The 20,379-nt window shown below is 35.9% G+C and overlaps 1 protein-coding gene across 1 annotated transcript in view; it reads left to right on the forward strand.

Moving 5' to 3' along the window:
• Positions 1–1,860: 1,860 nt before the first annotated feature.
• Positions 1,861–20,379, forward strand: part of LOC127877570 (uncharacterized) — a 34,110-nt gene continuing 15,591 nt past the window's right edge. Inside the window, exons 1-6 of the mRNA XM_052423546.1 lie at positions 1,861–2,072; positions 9,850–9,989; positions 11,916–12,104; positions 13,893–14,175; positions 17,115–17,203; positions 18,734–18,873. Of these exons, the coding sequence (XP_052279506.1) occupies positions 9,907–9,989; positions 11,916–12,104; positions 13,893–14,175; positions 17,115–17,203; positions 18,734–18,873 (784 nt within the window). The 5' untranslated portion in view covers positions 1,861–2,072; positions 9,850–9,906. The remainder of the gene's footprint in view (positions 2,073–9,849; positions 9,990–11,915; positions 12,105–13,892; positions 14,176–17,114; positions 17,204–18,733; positions 18,874–20,379) is intronic.

Consider the following 20,379-nt stretch of genomic DNA (forward strand, 5'->3'; position numbering starts at 1 on the left):
TTTGTGTTATATTTTGGTATGTTTGTGTGTTATATTTTGGTATGTTTGAAAAAAAATTGTTGTGTAATTTAAAGTCCATAATAATTTAAAAGATAATTTAATAACGCTGCATGTTTCTGTGTCTGAATGTATGTCAAGATGTTTTATTTATGTAAAATTACTTAAAGTCTTTACAAAAAATTATTAAACACTATCATATATTTGTAAATAAATTTAAGTTGTAATATCCTAACATTCTTACATTTTGACATAATAAATAAACGTGAGTACATGTGTTTATTCATCATAATACAGCAGGTGAAAGATTTATTTAAACATAATTTTGTAGAGGAATATAAAATAATTGATGAGTATCAATGCACATTTTTTTCTCATGTTCTTGATTTGATTGTTGATATATATTTGATGAAATAAATTTAAAAATACATGTGTGTGGTCTTTTGTTTTATATTGTATCAATATACAATTAATATAACTGTAAATCAGTTGTAGTAGATGGTATTCAGTCTGACCAAGTTCCGGTTACCTCTTGATATCCACAGGGATCTGTCCTCGGCCCTCTCCCCTTCCTCATATACATAAATGACCTCCATTCCCTTGTTACATCCCAAGTACGCCTCTTTGCGGATGACACTGCCACCTATCCTACAGTGTCATCCGATGCGGACTGCCAAATGTAACAAAACGATCTCCGTAAACTAGAAAAATTGTAAGAGTTATGGGACATGGGGTTTAACCCTGGCAAGTGCCAGGTTCTCACACGGAATCGTAAGCCCATTTAATACCAATACAAGCTCCATGAACAAATCCTATCCCCAGTTAAGGACGCAAAATACCTTGGTGTTGACATTTTCCATGATTAAAGTTAGAATACACATATCTCCAGGATCACGACAAATGCAAGCAAAACATTAGATTTCCTGAAGACAAAACATGAAAAGGTCAAATCAATATCATATCAAACACTAGTACGTCCCCAACTTGAATATGCTTCCCCCGTATATTCACCACACACTCAGGTGAACAATCACAACATAGAAATGATTCAGCGGCGAGCATTCAGATGGGTTAAAAATTACTACTCCCTGTATACTAGTGTCACACATCTGCAAAATGCACTCAACTGCATGGCGCACCCTCGAGAACAGACGCAAAGATTCCAAACTCGTCCTTTTCTACAAAGTCTATCTCCATCGTGTGGCCATATCCCTCCCAACCAATCTTGAAGTCCCAACCAGGTTAAACAGACACACGCATCCCTTCAGTCTTCGTCAATTCCACACAGGTTATGATTATTTTAAGTCTTTCTTCCCCAACACCACAGTCCTGTTGAACAGCTAGGTTACCCCACCCCGTCGCAATGCTGCCTGATCTTAAGAGCTTCCAGCAGGCAGTATCCCAATTTAGCCATTAAACCAATCGGAATTGTTTGTATCCATTGTATTCCCTTGTATACTGTATGACTTCTAAATCTCTTGATCACCTAACAACACTATCTTTATTATTGTACACATTCTTGCTTTGCTGAAAGATATCTCTCTCAGCTTTTACTCGTTTATTTTACTAACAGCCAACGCGCACTCTGCCCATAATACTCGCGAGAGGCGTGAGGCAGTACTATGAAATATATTGATAGATAAATACTCGATTTTGGTGTTATTTATATGGATTTTGGAAGATTCCAGTATATTTTGGTAGATTCCGGTATATTTTGGTAGATTTTGGTAGGATCTGGTCTTTACTTTGACCCGATGTAATGCACACTGTAAATCACATTTTTATTTGAATTAAGTTTCATTTAATATTTTCGAATAAAGATGATAAAACACTAATTTTATAACAATTATTCTACAATCCCATTTAACCGCTTTATTTGATTTAAAGTAACTATTTTGATCAGGGTGTGCATTACTCTTCTAAATGTTGATTGGTTAATCGGTGGCGGGTATTCCAAACCGAAACCTTTCTGAAGACAAGTTTTAACATGATTGGTTGATGTCGTCATTAAAAAAGAGTATTGTCGAAAAATAAAAATAGATAAATGTGACTTTTGGTGGTTGCAGAGACTGAAGGTATAACTTTATAAATAACCTTATGAATTGGCGACTGGCGGAATAAATTCAACTTCTGTTCATTAACTCAATTGAATTTAACCTTTCTTTTCAGCATGTTCAGTTCCAGTTGCCATAAACATTTGTTGGTTATGCCCCTTTTATTCAGTAATAAATTGATCACACTCATGTTCTGATTTTTACTTGCATTTACAACATGTGTAGGGTCAGTTTAGGAAAATAGATAGTTACAATAATACAACTCCCAGCTATTGACTCTCCGATAGGCTGGGAATTGCAACTTACAACCTGATTTTCCATAGAAACTCGATGCCCAGAATCCAGGTGGCAGATTAATCAGAAATATTAGCAACATAAACTATTTTCTGAGAAGGTCGGGATCTGCAATTTGTGTGCATGCGCTTTCGTCACAACAACACCGACGAAAATGGTGACGTGATGGAAGAGACAGTCAGCTCAATTGCAGAGTCTACCAACACCACATTTGAAACCACAACAACATCAGCCATGTCTCTCCTTCAAGAGGAAATGGAGGTTGACGACTCATTTGACATAACGTGACCGGAACGGCAACTCCCATCAGAAGAAATGGAGAACACATTACATGACGCGACAGTAACGGACATCATGCCCACTGCTCCAGTCACCTACACGATTGTCGATAGCGGTACAGAGAAAGGAAAACCAAAGCTTGCGTCATCAGACGGACATTCCTTTGTGGTCAAGAGACAACTGAAATCTGGTGACGTTGTTTGGCGAAGGTAGTGTGCGCGGTAAAGCCATAGCATGCACAGCATCGGTTAAGCAGTCTGGCGACGTCTTCACTCTGATAGTGTATAATAATTTATCTATTTTCAGACTGCATACAACGCCCGCTCTGACATTTATGCTCTTCTCAGAAAGACCTTTGAACTGCCGCTACTACCCGTGGATGACATTCAACCTGCTTTCGTCACATTACGGACAAAATCAGACACTGACACGACTGACCAATACTTTGACTACCTAGGACGGACGTGAATGACGAATTAAATGTGGCCCATTGAAAGTTGGTACGTCTTCGATCGGTCCATACGCACTAACAACGACTGCGAGGGCTGGCATCATCGCCTGAACCGTCGTGCCAAGAAAGGGAATCTCCCCTTTTATTTGTTAGTCCAGCTCTTGTTTGAAGAGGCCAAGATGTTGTGCATTTGGTGCGAGAGAGGAAGCTGCAAAGGTACCAGACAAAGCAGACACTCAAGATACAGGGGAAGCTGTGGGGAGTCTGGAAACGATCGTAACATCTCAACAAGTCAGCTGCTGGATTTGTGTTCATCAATGTACGGGCCAGTGTAAATAGTCAGTGATTCATTTTGAAATCTACATCAATGAGTCCCTGGGACTCGCATATTTTTAAACAATGGGTCCAAACTGAAAACAATGGGTCCCATATTGTGTTATTGTAAATTTGTTAAAAAATAATCTACTTAAAATGATACGCCTTAGCCAGGGGCTCTTTTATGCAATTTTACAGCTTAATACAGAATAAGGTTTTTAGCAAGTAAAATATTTTATTTGTTTTACTTTTAATAACAAACAGTGAAACATATAACATCTTAAACAGAGATCTTTTAATATCTTTAACAATTTGGACTGACTTGAGTTTTAATAAATTGGATGACTATTGTTTATCATTTTTAGGTCAAAATGAGCCCTTTCAAACAGTGTGACAAAAGACAATTTCTCCTTTGGTCAAAAGGTTTACACCTTCAATACAGATTTAGCGTAACAACACTCGTACTGTATTTAAGGTGTATAGCCTTCTTGCCTTGTTTTTTGTTCCAAACAGGGAGAACTTCTTCCAGAAATTCCGGGCAAATTTGCTTAACTTCACTCTCATAAGTTTGTCTTGTTTCCCTACAGTTAACCTCAGGGCTCAACATTAACCTAAAATCCAACTTGCCCTGCCGGGCAAGTACTTAGAAAATCTACTTGCCCTGAACGTAAAGCCATTTGCCCAAACATGAAATATCACATTAACTGTTAACCTCATATTTTTTAATGAAGATCAAAATGATACACCACAAAACCTTTTTTTTATTTTTGCACATTTAACAAAATGATTACAGCAATTAAAGTCTAAATTAAATGCTTTGTTCTTTTTTGCACTTGCCCGGGCGGACAACTAGATTATAAAGTAACTTGCCCGGACCCAACTTTTACTTGCCAGGGGCAATAGGACAACTGTTAATGTTGAGCCCTGAACCTGTTCCTGAATTTGGTCAAGACCTTGTTATGTACAGAAAAAAAAAATTCACATCCTGCAGTATGAATAGCAGATGTCTGTGTTATTAAAAGGACTTACATTTTATGTTACATAGGACGGAATACTGTACGATTTGTTTCACTATAATATTAAAAATTTGCAAGTTCTGAAATAAATAGCATCTTTTATTTGTTTACAGTCAGGGTTTTTTTTGGCCCGATTTTATGGCCGAAATTTGGCTATGTTCCCAATCCCAAAAAGTATACTTTTTTCCCAAAATGTGGCAAAAAATTCCCAAATTCCAAAAAAAAAAAAAATTGTGTTTTTTTTTTTTTTTTTTTTTAGAAAGAAGTGTCTAATTTATCTCAATTTTAATTTTTATGATTATAAAGTGTTATATCAAATTAAATATTTCCCTAATTAGTGGACTTTTCGTGTGGAAAAAAAAGGCTAATGAATTAATTTTCCCAATTTCATGAAAATGCCGATAAAATTCCCAATTCCAAACCCATGGGCTATCTTCCCAAAAAAGAGAAAAAAAAACCTGACAGTACATACATAATGTTATTATGTATGTACTGTAAACAAATAAAAGATGCTATTTATTTCAGAACTTGCAAATTTTAAATTGTCACTTTAGAAAAAACAACAATGCTCAATTAATCCAGAGTAAGTATAATAACATCGCTTTATATATAACTGTCTGCGCACACAACAGACGAATGCAAACTGTTTTTTCCGTTGTTTATTCTTCACATTTAAACCACATGGTTTACATCGAGGCTGCGTTATCGATAAATATCTACACAGCAAGTTTAAATTGTTGAGTATCAATTTTGAAAACCTTTTTGGGTGGCATTTTCTTTGTTTACCATCCGGGACAGCCAATGAAACGTCCAACAAACTTTTAATAAAACACTGTAACTGATTGGATAATTGATATACTTCAACCAATCAAAATACGCATACTACATCCCGAATATAGTAATGTGACTTCCTTTCTACTTTTCAAAACAATGTTGACATGTGTTTCGCTTATCTCCACAAATCGAACTCGGTATCGTGTACAACTTTGACAATGTTGAAAATCGGAGTTTTTAAACTTAGCATCCAGAGGAGGCACATGTTTGGGAATGATGCATCCCAGAAAAAAACGTGCGTCTGGCACGCGGGACGCACAGCAAAATGAATCACTTAATAGTGTGTAAATGTTTTATGAATAACACTTGTAAATATAATATATAAAATCTTGTACATCAATTGAATGTTGATAATATTTGCTCAATAATAACATTTGTAATGTTATGCATGTATATGCTATTGTTATGAATAACATCTGTAAATAAAATCATGTACATAAATTGAATGTTGATAATATTTGCTCAATAATAACATTTCTAATGTTGTGTATGTATATGCTATTGTTATTTGTAGATACATATGTTTCTAATAAACCCTCAGCAAAAAGTTGTTTTTCTGATATATTTCTCTTGCTATTCATCTGGACTGTTTACATTTATCATAGTTTATACAAATGTAGTAGTTATGCAATGTAAAAAAAGCAAGAGTTAATAGAATTCCAGGTGTAGAAATCTGCAGGATGCGATACAGTACATGCATATCTCAGTTTCTGTTGACACTGTGACATTCCTGAAAAAAGGTTTCTATAACAATAAATAAACAATAAACCATTCAATAACATTAATTTCAGAAAAGTTATGTGTTTTAAAAGCATTTTAACAAATTTCATCAAACTTCTAATTTGCCTAATCCTAATGGGGCGAGTCGTTATATAGGTGGGGCGAGTCGTTATATAGGTGGGGCGAGTCGTTATATAGGTGGGGCGAGTCGTTATATAGGTGGGGCGAGTCGTTATATAGGTGGGGCGAGTCGTTATAAAACATGGGGCAAGTCGTTAAGGGGGCAAGTTGTTAGTAATTCCGAAAAACGGCCCTTTCACCTCAGATTTTTTTTCTCCTCAGCAGGTAAATTTTCCCCCAGACTTCTTTTTATATTAAACTTTAAATACATAAGTTAACATGATCCAGTGTAGAAAATATAACATATTGCATAATTAAATTATCTGTTGCCTTGAATTTGTTTTAAAAACAGCAAAAAATGTTAAATTGATTATTTTAGACTTGCCTTATTTTCCCCCAAATCTGGCGTTTCGCGTGATTTTTTCCCCAAAATCCGGCATTTCGCACGATTTTTTGTTCCCCTCTAACAAGGCCAGGCCCTTTCCCCAAAATCAGATAAAAACCCTTGGGTTGATTGAAATCGATTTTATTGACATTACGTGAGACAAAAAATTGACATTAAAAAATGGGTTACCAAGAAGAACTCTGAGCCGTATGTATGTACTTATTAAAGCTCAGAGCATTCAAGAAGAACTAGGAAAATAGACTGGGCGGATCAGATAATTTAAATCGACAATTCCAAGGTTTACACTACAGTCAACTTTGACTGTGGTTAACATGTACGGTATTCAACTCGTACCATGGTCAACTCGTGCCTTATAAAACTACACTGCAACGCCTATATATCGCGGTTGGTGGGTTCCAAAGAACGCGAGCGCGATATATCCGGTGCGCGGTATAACTCGAGAAATGTCTAACTTAATTGTATTGCGGTTAATTTGTCAAATTTCCCCAATGTTTTCATTTTATATATGGTGCTTGTACATATTTGAATCAGTGATTTTTTTACCTGCGAGTCCTGCGTCTTGGACTCACAAAAACCTCTGGGGATGCAAAGTTTCGAATTATGCAAGTCCCAAAAAAGCATACAATTTCTCAAAAAATAATATTTAATATTTTGTCTCATTCCTTAAATTCTGGGACTCATAGATTTGCAAGTTACTGAGTCCAAGGACTCGGATGAGAAAATTTGTAAAAATATCACTGTTGAATAGTAATTATTGAAAACCAATTCTACAATAAACATTTTCATAACTACATACGTATCTGTATTTATCATAAAAACCAAAATGTAAATTATATTTTTTGTTATGTCCCCCACCACTATTGTGGGAGATATTGTTTTGCCCTGTCTGTTGGTTTGTGTGTGTGTGTTTGTTTGTTTGCGCCAACTTTAACATTTGCAATAACTTTTGAAAAATTGAAGATAGCAACTTGATGTTTGGCATGCATGTGTATTTCATGGAGCTGCACATTTTGAGTGGTGAAAGGTCAAGGTCATCCTTCAAAGTCAAAGGTCAAATATATAGCATAAAAGAGGAACAAAAGGGGACATAGTGTTTCTAACAAACACATATCCTGTTTTCATGTACAATCACTCTCGAATCAGCTAAAAAGAACAATTCTTGCCGTAAAAAAACTTTTAAAATATAATTGTGCATAGATTCGAATTTACCCTTATATTTCCTAAGTGTTAAAAACAACCCCAGCCGTTTGTAAACAAAACTGTCACTAATCGACTGTTTTTCACGCTTCACTGCGTGCCATAGCGAGCCGCAAAATATAGGGTGTTAATACTAGCTTGAACCGGTTTTTTGCTTAAGTTAGCGAATTCTCAGATTAAAACATGTCATTTAGTGATCATGCTTGTCGGATTTTTGGGAGCCAAAGCGCGATATATAGGACAGCGCGATATACTGGTCCGCGATATATCGGCGTTGCAGTGTATTCATTTGGTTAGGAGTGTGATAAGTCTTCTTAAATGCTTGGAGCTTTAATGAGTACATACCTTCAGTCCAAAGTTTGTCAGTCGTAAAAGCAAAAATGTAAGGAAAAAAATTCCACATATGTTTATAGTATAAGCATGTCCAGTTGAATAATAAAAATTATTGTCTATTTTGGGACAAAGTACCTAGCAAAATTGGGATTTTTCGAGTCACGAAATCTTCCAAATTGGGAATAATTTTCATCAACAAAAGCATGATTTTGGCAGGGAGTTTTCCAGTCATTTTGGATAAAATTCATAAAAATTATGGTTATATATTTTGTAGGTTGTTTGCAAAATAAAATTGAGATATAGAGTCTAATACCGGTAATCATATTTCATAAGACACTTCTTTTAAAAAAAAAAAAAATTTCGACCCATGAGATAGGCAGAAAAAGGCATGCAAGTGGACATCAATAGGAATCCTGGAAGTCCCTCCTACGCTGACTTGTCAAGGCAGCTGTTAGCTCCTACCGTAATTACTCTATGTTTTCGGACACTTAAAAATAATTATTTTTATTCGTGTCCGAAAACTTAGATACGAAAAATGTTCTCAAAATACAGGTGTCCGAAAACTTAGAGTCGAAAATTGAAGTGTCCGAAAATAGCGTCCATTGTATCAACGACTACCGGTCATAGCACGCGCTTGTAAAATACCATAAAGAATAAATTACAGTTATGTTTGCGTTGCATTTTAAATAATTTTAAATGCTTAATTTATTTGACAGAAAGTTACTACAAGGTTGTACTTTGGCCAACGAGTTCAAAGAAGAGCATGTGAAGTACCGATACTCGCTAGTATGAACCTGTAATTAACGCAATAAAAAAGCAAACTATGAATTCTTTGTTTTTTTGTTTCCGATTGTTGTTGTCTTACACCTTCTATTGGTCGTAAAACTTGCAATAGAGTGCATCACACTTTGAAGCGTTTATTATTTGTCACAGCTTTTTTACTGAGAATCGGCAATACCATTGCGGTAGATAAATGAACTTGTTTATTGACAATACTCCTGATAATTGTCATAACGCTTATGCTATCGGGCAAAACCAATGTTGAATACCGGTTAACAAGGTTATTTACCCAATAATGCAAATGTAATGGTCCATGGCCCTCAGGCATGCACCTGCCATGTTTTATGATGTTAATCCAGTTGTAAAACCCCATGATCGAAGTGTCATTAGATATCGAAAACAGGACCGAAATTTGGTAAAATAGCGCTGTAAAATATACTGTCCGAAAACTTAGAGATATTAATAATGGACGAAAACTCGTGTGTCCGAAAATTAAGAGTCACGAAAAATAATTATTTTTGCTAAAAAAAGGGGTGTCCGAAAACTCAGAGTGTCCGAAAACATAGAGTAATTACGGTACGTTGTTTTGATTACCCAGACAGTTTCTCCTTCATTAATTTGGCAACTCAGGCAGTTGCCTCTACATTATCTTGACAATCCAGACAATTGTTCCTACATTATTCTGACAGCTGGGACATTTTATTCATTCGTAATATTGACACCCTGGACAAAAGTGAATTAAGTTCCTACATTATTCCTTTCAGGGACATTCATTCCTACTTTATATTTATTGGAATAGGTGCCAATTTTGCGAATGAAATAAAACGTAATAAGCTCAATTATGCCCCACCCCCCCCCACCCCTCCCCCCCCAAAATAAATAAATAAAAAAACACTTAATTTTTAAATAAACGGGCAGGGTGGGGCCTAAGGGTCCCATTTGTATTATTATTTTATGTTGATACTGATGTGCGTCTTATCTGGATATCTGTTTGGTTTTTTTTATGCCCATTAAGATACTTATCATATTGATGATAACCTGTATATCTTGCAGCTGTGGTCAATCGACTGCATGACAGTTTGACAGTGTCTCTGTGTTTCATGCTGAAATATGGAGGTTCATGGGCAAGTGAGAGATGTAACCAGCCCACCTAGGAACCCGTCCCATCATCCACTGCCACAGCCTCTCTGCAGGTTTGTGTGATTTAAAGGACTGATTTCCTTTTGTAGTGTACCTGAAATATATTTATCATATCCCTACTTAACCCTAATAAGTGCAAAAGAACCCAGGCCTTTTTCTGTCTATTTTGGGGAAAAGTACCTAGCAAAATTGGGATTTTTCAAGTTGCGAAATCTTCCAAATTGGGACTAATTTTCATCGACAAAAGCATTATTTGGGCAGGGAGTTTTCCAGTCATTTTGGATAAAATTCATATAAATTATGGTTATATATTTTGTAAGTTGTTTACAAAATAAAATTGAGATATAGAGTCTAATAATCATAAGTCAGGAGACCCTTTTTTCTAAAAAAGAAAAAAAAAAAAATTAATTAAAATTGGGATTTTTTTTTGAGAATTGGGAAAAAATATGCATATTAGCCATTGGGAATGGGTCCAACTATCGGACCTGTGAGATAGGCAGAAAAAGGCATGGAACCCAACCTCAACACAAAAAAGACCATATTACATTTTGTTTTATTACGTGCTGTTAACTGTTTGATGTTATTATAAATTTAATTGTATTTAATTTGGATCGCTTATTAATGCTGTTTTTAGTTACATTCTGCTTATCATGATTCCAACTAATTATTTTTATTTGAGTCATACAAGTTTCTGATAGTAGTGATTAATAAATTGCAATTTTTGTGTGCTAAAGACTGAAAAAACTGCAACATTTTTACACAATTCTTTTGAATTCTGTATATGTAAAATGCAATTATAAATCTAATTTGCTTTCTATTTTGTTGAAAGTAAGTATATACTATGTCCATGTTTTATTCTTGCAATCTCAAACCAGCATTAAATATAAATCAGATATGGGGATTAAAATCAATAAACAATCTATATATTGTAGCATTAAATGTTCTTTCTTCACTGAAATTTATAAAAAGCAAGTTAATGCAGAAACTGACAAGCCTTCTTAACTATTTCACTGCTGGAACCGAATTTTGAAGGTCTTTGCAAACAGTTTGGATCCAGATGAGACGCCACAAAACGTGGCGTCTCATCAGGATCCAAATTGTTTGCTATTTTAATAGTATTCTATGAAAAAAATCGAAGAAAATGCTAATTTTAGAAATTCAGCAAACAACATTTTAGCAGACGACAAATTTCCCAGCATGCAAAGGGTTAATTTGTCGTAGAACCAAAATTGTGTCTTTGTGTGGTATGAATGAATCGGTAAAGTTAAATGGGTTTAACCTAAGGGAAAACATGTTTTGTAAACAGCAGAAAATTACGTGCAATTGAATACAACTTTTCTTTTGCACATTTTCGTGTGCAACTTCTTTTAAACTTTATTATTTTATATTTATCAAAGTTTTATCTGTTTTTAAAAAGAGGGTATAAGATTGTTTAGACAACATTTTAAAGCTATAGATTTTATTTGTTGGTTCAGTGCATATTAAGCTATTAATAATTCTTAGTCAGTGTTTTTTTTTCACTGTTTTGGGAATGGGGCTGGGTCCCTTTGGATTGGGAAAATTTGCAGCGTTTTGACTAAAATTGGGAAATTAGTGTTGTGTTGTTTTGCTAAAAATTGCTTCATAATCAAAATTGAGGATACAAGCGTGTCCAGTATTATATTTACTAAGCTTGAACTTATATGGATGGGGGATGAACAAATATTGAGAACTAATAATTTTTTAATTTTTTTTGACACCTTCCATTTGGAATTTTTAGCTCCCATTTGGGAAAAATATATACTTTTTTTCCATTAGGTATGGGCCCAGTAACCGGAACGATTTTGAATGAAAAATAACAATGTTAGTTTTACCAAATAAACATAGTTACTTTTGTTGTTGTGGTGTTTATTTTCAACTTTTCAACTCATTTTTAATTCAATTAAATGTTGAGACTCGGACCATTTACCTTTTTATCATAAAGTTCTTTCTCCTTCCAGCCCTATTGTGTCTGACGGTTGTGCAATGAGCCACGGGAGCCCAAAGTCCTGCATGGCTTGTCCGACACCGAGCCCTGCAGGGAAGAGGTTTATTGGGCTGCCTAACAACGCCCGCAATGACATCTACATGAAGACCTTGATGAACAGCCCATACCACAAGTCTTATACGCCAATGTCAGCCACGCCTGGGTATGGTCTAATAGATGAAATGTGCTAAGGAGTCAGTTAAAATTACACTTTTTTGTTTTTCATGTATGTCAAATGGAATTGTCATCGAACAATGCTTTATCTTTAAATTAACATAGAGAATTTACCATTCTCCATCACGCTATTTTTATCAATGATATATCATAAAAACAAGTGCACATTCAATGATCTTTTCTGCTTTAAAAATTGTGAGCCATTAAAAATCGTTATGCTTTGTTAAGTGGTCGAATAGGCAGGGTAGCACTCTCTTTAATATTTTAACAAAATGTGAGGAATCAAAGGATGGTGTATAATAATTGCTCATGGCAGTTATTAGCTTTAATCTGTGAATGTTGCTATGAATACATTATTTCATGTGATTCAGACTCTAAGATAACATTATTTAGAATCTTTATGACAGTTTTTCTAGACAATTACAAATATTTATGCATAACAAGTACAGATTTTCGGCAATTGATTCTTATTGTGAAAAATGCTGTTGTACATTTTAAAATGACTATTCATTAATAATTTTTAATAACTTATTCCCAATTTAAAACAAAATCAAGAACTTTTTGTTCACAAATGTCACAGCATCACATCAATCAGCAGCATTAAAAACTCCCTGACATGTTCTGTCAAGCCTCCAAACATTCTGGATTAATAATGCATACAAACTGCTGCCCACTGCTGATTGCTGTTAATTGTTTGTAACAGCCTCCTGGCTTGAAATGCATTGGCATTATTGTCCAAATCACACCCTTGTCCTCCCACCCAGCTTCTAGCCACATATATATCGGTGAGGACATGCATTATTTAAATGATGCACCTTCTTTAATGATTCACAGTGCTAGTTTGATTTATTGCTTGTTCATATGCTATGAGTCCCAGTGCACATAGTAAGTTGTGCAATAAAGCAATGCCGGAGAAATTTAGTGCTTGGAAATATTTTGAAGCTTTTAACAAAATGGTCTGTATGGCTATATTTTGTAGAAAAAGGTAGGATATTATTAGCTGTTGAAAATTTCTATTATGAGATAGTTAATTTGTTTGCATTTGATGCTTGTCTACACTCAAACAAAATGTTGAGTCTTTATTCTCACATTATGGTCCCTTTTTGAGTTAACCATTAATTCCCAATTTTTTAAAACAAGCAGTAATTCATTTTTATTAATCAAAGCAAATATGTTATGTCAGTAATAATCTGTCATCTTTTAAGTTCATAATTTACCAACGGAATATATGTATAATATTGAGTCTTTTTAAACCTGTTTACTTTCATCCCTTTTACAAACTGAACATCAAATTCCATGCTATTCCTCCAAGCTTGACATGTACCTTGATTGGCAATATAAAAATCTGGCTTAAGTGTTTTACCCTTTTTAAAATAATTTTTGTATTTTATGTCATTCTTTTATTCTTTCTGTATAAAAACCTGCAAGCATTATGTTAAAATAAAGGAGTCACTTAGAAATGTTAAGCCATTGATTTCATAAAGAGTTAAATGTAATGAGTCATGTTTTGAGAAAACTGGGCAAAATGCATGTGCGTAAAGTGTAGTCCCAGGTTAGCCTGTGCAGTCCACACAGGCTACTCAGGGATGACACTTTCCCCTTTATGACATTTTTCGTTTAAATGTCAAGTCTCTTTTTAGCAAAAATCCAATTTAGGCAGAAAGTGTTGTCCCTGATTAGCCTGTGCTAATGTGGGACAACACTTTACGCACATGCATTATGCCCAGTTTTCTCAGAACATGATTCTAATAATGTTATGTTCATGTATACCCTTCAGCTACAGCCCTATGTACACAACTCCAGTAAGGGTTCCTCATACTGGCAAGTCTGAGCCCCACGGTACTGGCCCAGACCCCAGTCCCCACCCTGGGGGCAGCATCTCCACACCCCAGGGCACTAGACCTCCAGGAACCAGACCCCCAGGCAGTGGGCACAAGTATGCGACACCCAAGAATGTCATCTTGAACCCCTTTGAGGCAGGACTGGATGATCTTCACCTGCCGGCATACATGAGTCCAGGATTCTTTACTGTGACATCAACACCAGCATCAGAGGAGAGAGTATGTTATCACATCGGGATACTAGCATCACAACATATAATTATTTATGTTTTTAGATGGTGTTTCTTTAAATCCATTATGCGGTTATTGAAATTAACAATGTTGCCAAGCAAGTTTGGTGTCTTATATTATAGCTTGAGAGCATGAACACATGGCTAAAAGTGTTCCGTTTTTTCCGGAAGTTCCGGCTTTTTTCAAGCCCCGGAGGTCGATCTCTCAATTCGTCCAGAATTGATTAGAAAGTTAGGGGATGCTTCACATCTGTCCGCCGAGGCAAGCCGCGAATGATATGATGCCGTGTTGATGCGCATCATAAAATAAAAATCTTTTAAAAATGATTAGTTAGTCAATAATTTTAAAAGAACAATTATAATAATAATTAAAATCATAATTAATTGAATGTATCTATTACTGCATACTTACTATTTTCCCGTCGCTACTCATAACCCGATAATCCCGTATATTCCAGTTTTAAAGCAAATTCTGGTAAATATTTACGATTAAAGTTCTCAGGAAATTCAAAAAATATAAACATTCGCTATTTTTCTTAAGTGTCAAATAAATTTTGGCATTTGTTTCTATATAAAGATGTGATGAAATAACATCCAATAGGGGCGGGTTTTTTTTCCCACTGAACAAGCGTAAATCGCCTGACATGATGTTCATGTTTTTATACAAAACAAAATACACCCTCACTTTCCATGCGACGTTCTACATGTCTGCATAATTTTCGCACGCTTTTTATTGAAACAAAGGATAAAGCACTGTTTATTTGGCGCTAGAATTTAATTGTTAATGTCGCGTTAGCATTAAAATTCGGACGCGTGTTTCGGATAACAAATTGAATAATGCTCATTTGAGAATCAGTTGTGTGTAATTAATTCAACGATAATTTGTTGAGGCGCATTACGTGTCAGATATTTTTGAGGACGTGATATTATATAAATAGTCTATAAAGCATCATATGAAAATCATATCCACTTATTAAAACGTGAAAATAATAACTATGAAAGTAGCGAAAATCTAGGTTTTCGACGCTACACAAATGTACATGTAGGTGTATATCTTTGTACTCGATCAGCCACGTACGTATGCGGCGGATTTATGCCGCGAAAGTATGCGGGGTTAATACAGAATCAGCGTCATTGGGCGGATCGATGCTGCGTGCCTCGGCGATGCGGCGCACGAACACACGACGCGGCCACCGAGTACTAACGTTCAGGCCGTGGCGTGACCGAGGATTATGTTTGTTCCGCGGTGGCTGTACTGTAGATAGTAGATCTATGTACATATTTTATTATATTACTGTTCAATCACTTTCTTTTCTTATGACCTTTGATATGTTTAAAATTACATGGTTAAGACTGACGATGTACTAAGCACAAGTCGTATTAAAATGTCTGTTCTGTTATTGTCATTTGTCGGACTTGTTTTTTGCCAAATTTAAAGCCAGGATAGTGCATTCCTTGGCCATCTAAAATGCTATTTTCCAGGAGCTTCCGGGGCCTATGGCGCTCTGGGCCCCTGACCAGGGCGTCGCCCTGGACCTGACCGGGGGCCTTCCAGCCCCCTGGCCCCCAGGTTTTTTTTTCAGGCTTTTTCAACCTTCCTCACTTTTAACCATGTGAACATGCTACAAGCCTGCACAATGTGCCTATATAAATCTTTTATCACTGTACAAGCCAGCACAATGTGCCTATATAAATAATCTTTGATCAGGGATTTGAAAAGTAAAGCTCATTATGAAAACTCAACTTATCCAAGGTTTTGACTATACTTTGGGTAACCCCACTAATATCTATTAATATTTTTGAACAAACAAAACTGACAAATGGTAGTTTCACTCAGATAATAACTTCTTTTATGATGTGATTTTGAAAGGATTTTTAAATGGCTCAGCATTTTTTTTAAAGCAGATTTTTTTCTCAAAGCTATCTTTTTCAATAATGTCTGTTATGTCATGCTAATTGAATCAGTATTAAGAGTAATTGTGTATAATCATTAATTTATCATGAAGATTAAGACCGGCTAGACTATGATTGAACCCTCAGCTGTTTTTATTTTATGCTGAAATAATTTATTTAATCACATATTTGTGAACTATTTGAGTTAAATAAGACTTGTTTGTCATGTCTTACTTCATTAAGGCCAATAAATGTCAACCATCTATATTTTCACAATTCTCAGGATGCATGTCTCTTGTTGATGAGCAGTCATAATATTTTTTTCATGCAACCCCACTTACCCCAGGAAAGTGCCGCAGTCCTACAGATATATAGCTTTATATATATTTTTAAAGTGCTGCGGATATGATAATTGCCAGATTTTAGGGCGAAGTGATTATCGCCGGTGCTTTTGATCAGGGAGATTAAAGGGAAGCCATGGTGATATAATCACCCACTTTGCCCAGTTGCTTGATCCCTGACTGTTATGATGAAAACAATCATTTTCGTAATGGATTCAATTTAATTGATCCAAGAATATCCCCTTAACTTTAATACAACATGTTTTTATCAATCAATATCTTTTGATTGACATTTTGTTGAGCCTTCAAAAAGCCTGAACTTAATTATTTGTTGTAAACATCTTGCAAAAACATTTGTGTACTTACATTTTGTACATATAATAATGTTTGCCAGATATTGACCTGAAAAGTCATGGTTGAAAATCCAATAGCCAGCAGCAAATAATGTTGTGATTTATAGCGTGAAAGACATGCAGAAACCAATAAATTAAGGACTTCTAGCATACAATGTTTGCTAATAGAGTTCACAAGTATTATTTAAAGGATGATGAGCGATTAAACTAAGAATTCACCATTCAAAATGTACTAAATTCTTGGATTATGTTCATATGCTTGTTTAAATCACTGAATGATTACAATGATGCAAGTGACTTAGTATATTCAGTTTTTCATGTTGATAAAATCTGTGTTGCAGAGGCAGTTCCGCTGGTCAATAGAACACCTTGCAGAGCTCAACCCTGCTGACATTGACCCTATGCCCATGCACCAGGCACCAGCTGTGCTGTAAGACAAACTTGATTCTTGAAACTGTCATTATAATTGTGTCGCGTTATGAGAAAACTGGGCATAATGGCTGTGCGTAAAGTGTCGTCCCAGATTAGCCTGTGCAGTCTGCTAATCAGGCTATTCAGGGACGACACTTTCCGCCTAAACAAGATTTTTGGTAAGAAGGGACTTCCTGACCTTTAAACAAAAAATACCATAAAAGCGGAAAGTGTCGTCCCTGACTGCACAGGCTAATCTGGGACGACACTTTACGCACATGTATTATGCACAGTTTTCTCAGAACGCGACACATAGTTGAATGCCTGATAACAAAATGGAGCTAGAAGCAATGACACCTGCAATATTTCCTGATACAAGACATGGCCATAATTTGTCAGACAAGAGTTGGTTGATGTTGCTGTAACCGGGAAGAAGCCATATTTTTTCGTTGCCACTAGAATCATTGGTTTATTGTGTTTTTATGCCACCCAGTAGGGTGGCATATAGCAGGTGAACTGTCAGTCAGTCTGTTCGTCCGTATGAAAACTTTAACATTGGCCATAACTTTTACAATATCAGGGTTCGCACAGACCTTGAAAAGTGCTTGAATTTTAATTTCCTTGAAAAGTGCTTATAAAGGCTGTGGAGTGCTTAAAAAGTGCTTATTTGCATTGACTAATTAGGGACGACATGTTCTTCTTAGACTGGATTTCCGTTTATAAGAAACGTCCTTTCATAAAAATTTCCATAAAATCATGGTTTCTATTAAGCCTGTTTGGTTTGCAGAGACTAATCTGGCATTACATTTTATAAACATGCATTGAGCCCATTTTAATGCTCCACCAAAAAAATTGGGGGGTAGCATAAAGTCGCCGCTTTGTCTGTCCGTCCGTCCAAGTGTCCTTCCGTGTGTCCGTCCGTGCACAATTTTTGTCCGGGCTATTTCTCAGTAACTAAAGACCGGAATTCAATGAAACTTTATGGGAAACTTCACTACCAAGAAGAGATGTGCATATTATCAGCGGGTTCTGGTCGGATGATTTTTCACAGAGTTATGGCCCTTTGAAATTTTCCATTAACTGTACATATAATGCAATTCTTGTCCGGGCTATTTCTCAGCAACTAATGACCGGAATTCAATGAAACTTTATGGGAAGCTTCACTATCAAGAGGATACATATGTGCATATCATCAGCGGGTTCTGGTCGGATGATTTTTCACAGAGTTATGGCCCTTTGAAATTTTATATAAAAAAATTCTTGTCCCCCCAACTACTGTGCCCTCAAGACGTTCCCTTTTATCTGAGTATATAGTGCAATATTGTGACAAAAAAAAACTTTTTCTCCGACGGTTTCTTGTTGTCTAAGTTGCTAATCAATTTTATTATCTTTTAAACTTATTCTTTTATAACGCCATTTTTCACAATTGTTGATGTTACCATGTTAAAATATTCAATGCAAAGCCATACCCTTATAGACAATAGTGTTTGTACACTTTCTGTCATGTTGCAGACCTGATAGTGTTTGTACACTTTCTGTCATGTTGCAGACCTGACAGGGAGACCGAGGAGCGGGCCCAGAGGGCGATAGAGCAGTTTTTTGCCAACAACCTCATAGTCCCCTCCCCCTGGAGTGACCCCCAGAAACCCAGAAAGAAGAACATCCTCCCGTCTACACCAGGCCCCCAGGGTGAGTGGGCATCTGTGGTTCTCAAGGATATATGTTAGACTGCTTTATGACATCAGGTCTTACTTTGTTTAATAATGATCTTGACATAAACGTATCAGTTGCATGTATTTGGGATACCATAATTTTTTAATAATTTTTCAGTTACTGGCCGCCTTTGTAATAGAACATTCACTTTGAAAAATTGCTAGTAGTGTTGGGAACTGTGATAGGACTAATTAAATGACGCCTATATAATTATATCACTCAGGCTGTTGTCTTCGTTGAATAAATATTCATAATTGCTGTAGTGTTACCTTAAAAAATAGAATGCCACTAGTGGCCAAGTGAAATGACTATGTATTATTGCATTTGATTTTGTGAAATTTGTTATGGAGTCCTAAAAACTGGTAGACCGCCTGTCAGGACAGAGCAGATGTCTGGTGGATATTGGTCCACAGTCCACATCATTATGTCTAAAACTGCATTATTTACATGATACACTCCAAAGGGTTTTTATGTCCCCCACTATAGTAGTGGGGGACATATTGTTTTTGCCCTGTCTGTTGGTCTGTCTGTTGGTCTGTCTGTTTGCACCAACTTTAACATTTTGCAATAACTTTTGCTATATTGAAGATAGCAACTTCATATTTGGCATGCATGTGTATCTCATGAAGCTGCACATTTTGAGTGTTGAAAGGTCAAGGTCAAGGTCATCCTTCAAGGTCAGAGGTCAAATATATGTGGCCAAAATCGCTCATTTTATGAATACTTTTGCAATATTGAAGATAGCAACTTTATATTTGGCATGCATGTGTATCTCATGGAGCTGCACATTTTGAGTGGTGAAAGGTCAAGGTCAAGGTCATCCTTCAAGGTCAGAGGTCAATTATATGTGGCAAAATCGCTCATTTTATGAATACTTTTGCAGTATTGAAGATAGCAACTTGATATTTGGCATGCATGTGCATCTCATGGAGCTGCTCATTTTGAGTGGTGAAAGGTCAAGGTCAAGGTCATCCTTCAAGGTCAGAGGTCAAATATATGTGGCCCAAATCGCATATTTTATGAATACTTTTGCAATATTGAAGATAGCAACTTTATATTTGGCATGCATGTGTATCTCATGGAGCTGCACATTTTGAGTGGTGAAAGGTCAAGGTCAAGGTCATCCTTCAAGGTCAGAGGTCAATTATATGTGGCCAAAATCGCTCATTTTATGAATACTTTTGCAATATTGAAGATAGCAACTTGATATTTGGCATGCATGTGCATCTCATGGAGCTGCTCATTTTGAGTGGTGAAAGGTCAAGGTCAAGGTCATCCTTCAAGGTCAGAGGTCAAATATATGTGGCCCAAATCGCTTATTTTATGAATACTTTTGCAATATTGAAGATAGCAACTTGATATTTGGCATGCATGTGTATCTCATGGAGCTGCACATTTTGAGTGGTGAAAGGTCAAGGTCATCCTTCACAAGGTCAAGGTCATCCTACAATGTCAAACATCATATAGGGGGACATTGTGTTT

The sequence above is a fragment of the Dreissena polymorpha genome, chromosome 4 (genome assembly GCF_020536995.1).
Source record: "Dreissena polymorpha isolate Duluth1 chromosome 4, UMN_Dpol_1.0, whole genome shotgun sequence".
Classification (NCBI taxonomy): domain Eukaryota; kingdom Metazoa; phylum Mollusca; class Bivalvia; order Myida; family Dreissenidae; genus Dreissena; species Dreissena polymorpha.